At 40.4% G+C, this 4,396-nt stretch overlaps 1 protein-coding gene across 1 annotated transcript; it reads right to left on the bottom strand.

The window, feature by feature from the left end:
* Positions 1-2,627: 2,627 nt before the first annotated feature.
* On the bottom strand, positions 2,628-3,251 carry LOC138879669 (uncharacterized). The gene is made up of 2 exons (XM_070159288.1): positions 2,925-3,251; positions 2,628-2,828 (listed from the first exon to the last, which is right to left on the bottom strand). Exons 1-2 carry the CDS (start codon positions 3,249-3,251, stop codon positions 2,628-2,630), a joined length of 528 nt encoding a protein of 175 aa, XP_070015389.1.
* Positions 3,252-4,396: the final 1,145 nt, after the last annotated feature.

The raw sequence follows: 4,396 nt of genomic DNA, 5'->3' as shown, positions 1-4,396 counted from the left end.
GTGAGAGGAGGGCAATGTTTAGCCCTAGGTGAACCAAGAGATAGTGCTTGGTCTTAGGTAGCATAGTGGATATAGTATTTCGTCCTATGCAAAGAAAAGGCAATGTTTAGCCTTATGCAATTACGGAGGCGATGCTTAACCTCATGCAATTACGGGGGCAATGCTTAGCCTCATGCAAGAAAGAGAGACAATGATTAGTCTCATGCAAAGAGTGGAGACAGTGTTTAGTGTCATGCAAATAGGAGAGACAATGCTTAGTCTCATGCAAGAGGGGAGACATTGCTTATTCTCATGTAGGGGAAAGGAAGTGCTTAGCCTTATGCGATTAGGAAGGCAATGCTTAGCCTCATGCAAGGAGAGGAGACAATGCTTAGTCTCATGCAGGGAAAGGCAGTGCTTAGCCTAATGCAAAGAAGGGGGCGACACTTAGCCTCATGAAAGAAGGTAGACAGTGCTTAGTCTCATGCAAAGAGGGAGAGAATGCTTAGCCTCATGCAAATAAAGGCAATGCTTAGCCTCAGCAATAAGGGAGACAATGTTTAGTCCCATTCAAAGAAGGAGGCAATGCATAGCCTCACCAAAGAAGGGAGACAATGCTTAATCTCATGCAAAGAGGTAGGCAATGCTTAGACTTATGCAAAGAGGGGAGACAACGCTTAGTCTCATGCAAAGAGGGGAGACCGTCTAAGTCTCAAGCAAAGAAGGAGAGACAGTGCTTGGTGTCATGCAAGGAAAGCGATGAGTGACAGTAAGAAAATGAAATGTAACTTGTCGTCGTGAAGGTAGTGACTTCATGTATTTGCGAATATTGTTGTCTTATTGTGTCTGCATTCAAAGAAAAATAGTGAGTTTATGGGGGGTGTGGTTGGTTCGTGCTCTTGACTCTTGCTTTTCCTTCATTCTCGTCTTGAGATCCTGTTTGAGTTACCCTGGGTAACGTTTGGCTGTTATAGAAATAAAATTTCGAAAAAAATGTACGTATTTGACAAATTCTATGCAAAAATTATATTTATTTGAAATGTAGTATTATGTGATATCAAATAATTTAGATGAACCGGTGACTGTGACATATTTAGAGACATCGGGACCTCCTTGCCTTAGAATTTTGAAGGTTCTCATCAAAATTCTGCCCCAGTTTAAATGTAATACTTTTGGCTATTCCATATATGACGAAGTTGGCTGAACTTGTAATCTTGCCCAATTTATGATCATGGGGAAAATGAATATTTTATTAAGATTTGACCAAACCCACAGGGCTATCTACGTATCCCCTATTAAATGGGAATCAGGTCAAGTGTAGCTCAGTTACATCAAGTGAAGAAATGTAAACAATCCTAAACATAGTATCTCTTGACTGCGTCTGAGTTGATAGGTTTTGGCCAAATCTCTCCGTCCATTTCTACAAGTATGAGTGCTCCTCCTGTTAGTACTCGTTGAACTATGTAGGGGCCTTGCCAGTTGGGTGAGAACTTCTCCTTGGTTTCATCCTGATGTGGGAAGATCTGCTTTAGCACCAACTGCCTGGATGTGAATTGCCTTGGTCTGACCTTTTTGTTGAAAGCTCTTCTATTCTGTTGTGGTATAGTTGACCGTGACATACCGAGTTCATTCTCTTTCCATCAATGAGAGCCAGTTGTTCATAGCGGCTCTGTACCCATTATGCGTCACTTAGCTCAGCTTCTTGTATGATTCTTAGAGAAAGGATTTCTACTTTGGCAGGAATGACCGCTTCAGTACCATAAACCAATAGGTAAGTATTTTCCCTAGTTGATGTGCGAGCAGTGGTACGATACCCGAGCAGAGCAAATGGCAGCTTCTCGTGCCATTATTTGTAATTATCTACCATTTTCCTCAGTATCTTCTTGATGTTTTTGTTGGCGTCTTCTATAGCTCCATTTATTTGCGACCTGTATGTTGTGGAATTCTTATGTTTGATCTTGAAAAGTTTCACACATGGCCTTCATTAGATCACTGTTGAGATTGGTAGCATTGTCGGTGATGATTGACTTTGGCACTCAGAACCAACAAATAATGCGATCCCAAAAAAACTCTACTACGACCTTATTAGTTACAGCTTTGTAAGATGCAGCTTCGACCCATTTTGTAAAATAGTCTATGGCCACGAGAATAAACCTATGCCCATTTGAAGCAGCGGGTTCAATTGGACCGATGACATCCATACCCTAAGCCAAGAAAGGCCAAGGTGAACTTGTCGCATTGAGTTCATTGGGTGGTACTCGTATCATGTCAGCATGTACCTAGCATTGGTAACATTTCTGAACATACTTGATGTAGTCAATTTCCATGGTCATCCAGAAATACTCTGCTCTTAGTATTTTCTTAGCTAAGACAAAGTCATTCATGTGGGGTTTGCAAGTTTCGGCAAGTATTTCCTCAAGCAATCTGGATGCCTCCTTGGCATCGACGCATTGTAGTAATCCCAAGTCTGGAGTTCTTCTATATAGAATTCCCCCGCTTTGAAAGAAATGATTGGCTAACCTTCAAAGTGTGCACTTTTGAGTATGGGTTGCATGCTCCAAATACTCTCCCTTTGCCAAGTTTTACTTGATGTCGTAGAACCACGCATTTCCATCAGTCTCTTCTTCAACTTGAGCACAGTAAGCTAGCTACTTCATGGAAGATAAAGTGGCCAGTGCATCTGCATACTCGTTCTGAACCCTCGAAACTTGTTTGAACTCTATCTCCGTAAACCTCTTGATCATCTCGTGTACACAGTACATGTATGGAAATATCTTGGTGTTCTTAGTAGCCCATTCTCCTAAAACCTGGTGCACCAAAAGATCGGAATCTCCAATTACCAGGAGCTCCTAAACATTCATGTTAATAGCTAATCGGAGTCCCAAGATGTAAGCCTCATATTCCGCCATATTATTGGTGCATGGAAACCTGGGTTTTGTAGATACCGGATAGTGTTGGCTGGTTTCTGATACTAAGACAGCTCCGATACCTACTCTTTTGAAGTTTGTAGCTCCGTTGAAGAAGATTCTCCAACCATTGTATGCCTCAGTAATATCTTCTCCTACAAACGATACCTCCTCATCGGGAAAATACGTTTTCAATGGTTTGTATTCTCCGTCTACAGGAATTTCTGCCAAAGGATCTGCCAATGCTTTCCCTTTGACCGCCTTTCGAGTTACATATACGATGTCGAACTCACTCAGCAATATCTGCCACTTTCCTAACTTACTAGTAGGCATGGGTTTTTGGAAGATGTATTTCAGCGGGTCCATTCTTGATATGAGATATGTGGTGTATGCACATAAATAATGCCTCAACTTTTTAGCTATCCATGTCAAACCGCAGCAGGTATGTTCCAGCAAAGAGTATCATGCTTCGTAAGGCGTGAATTTTGTACTCAGATAATATATCGCCAGCTCCTTTCTTCCAGTCTCATCATGTTGTCCCATAACACAACCAAAAGCTCCATTCAATACGGACAAATAAAGCATAGGAAAAAAGTTCTGGTGGGACTGGAACAGGTGGCTTAGATAATTACTCCTTGATTTTGTCGAAAGTATTCTGGCATTCTTCAGTCCAGCTTGTTGCAGCATCTTTCTTCAGCATCTTGAAGATCGACTCACTGATCACGGTTGATTATGCTATGAAATGGTTGATGTAGTTGAGATGCCCTAAAAAGCTCATCACATCTTTCTTATTCTTCGGAGGTGGCATGTGTCACACCTCCTTTTTACCACCCGAAGGAGATATATAGGGAATGTTTTTAATTAAAGTCACATTATTCGAAATGGAATTATTTATTTAATTTATCAGAGTCGCCACTTGGAATAATTTAATTGGTGTCCCAAGTCACCGATTTATTTTAAAATCCCAAATCGAGGAAAATCGACTTTATTTAAAAGTATGCGAACCAAAAATTCTAGATAAGGAATTCTGTTAACCCGGGAGAAGGTGTTAGGAATTCCTGGGTTTCGTGGTTCTAGCACGGTCGCTTAGCGATTTATACTTGGCTTAAATTGTTTAACTACTCGTTTTTAGGACCTATGTGCATTTAACTTTTAACCGCTTTTAATCACTTGATTTTATTCGTAATTAAAGAATTGAGTTATGCGTACGTATTCTCTTTTCTTTTGGCGCGTCAAAAGTTATCTCACGCGAACGTGTCCACAATTTATAACGCTTTGCTTATTTTATTAAGAAAAGTTTGGTTGAAGTTGCGCGAAGGCATCTCTCGAGTTACTTTTTAGAATTAAATTCCGCAATTATGTTACGCGAACGTATACATAATCACAATAATAGCCTAAGTCGAGCTTAAAACAAACTACGAGCGTTCAAGATTGTCTAATAGCTAAGTTATAAAATTAATGTGAAGGCCATAGATTATGTGATTCAAATGTGAATGGCACACCTCAATTTA

The sequence above is a fragment of the Nicotiana sylvestris genome, chromosome 10 (genome assembly GCF_000393655.2).
Source record: "Nicotiana sylvestris chromosome 10, ASM39365v2, whole genome shotgun sequence".
Lineage (NCBI taxonomy): Eukaryota > Viridiplantae > Streptophyta > Magnoliopsida > Solanales > Solanaceae > Nicotiana > Nicotiana sylvestris.
The sequence above is the reverse complement of the archived record's forward strand: the minus strand, read 5'-3'. Positions and strand labels throughout refer to the sequence as shown.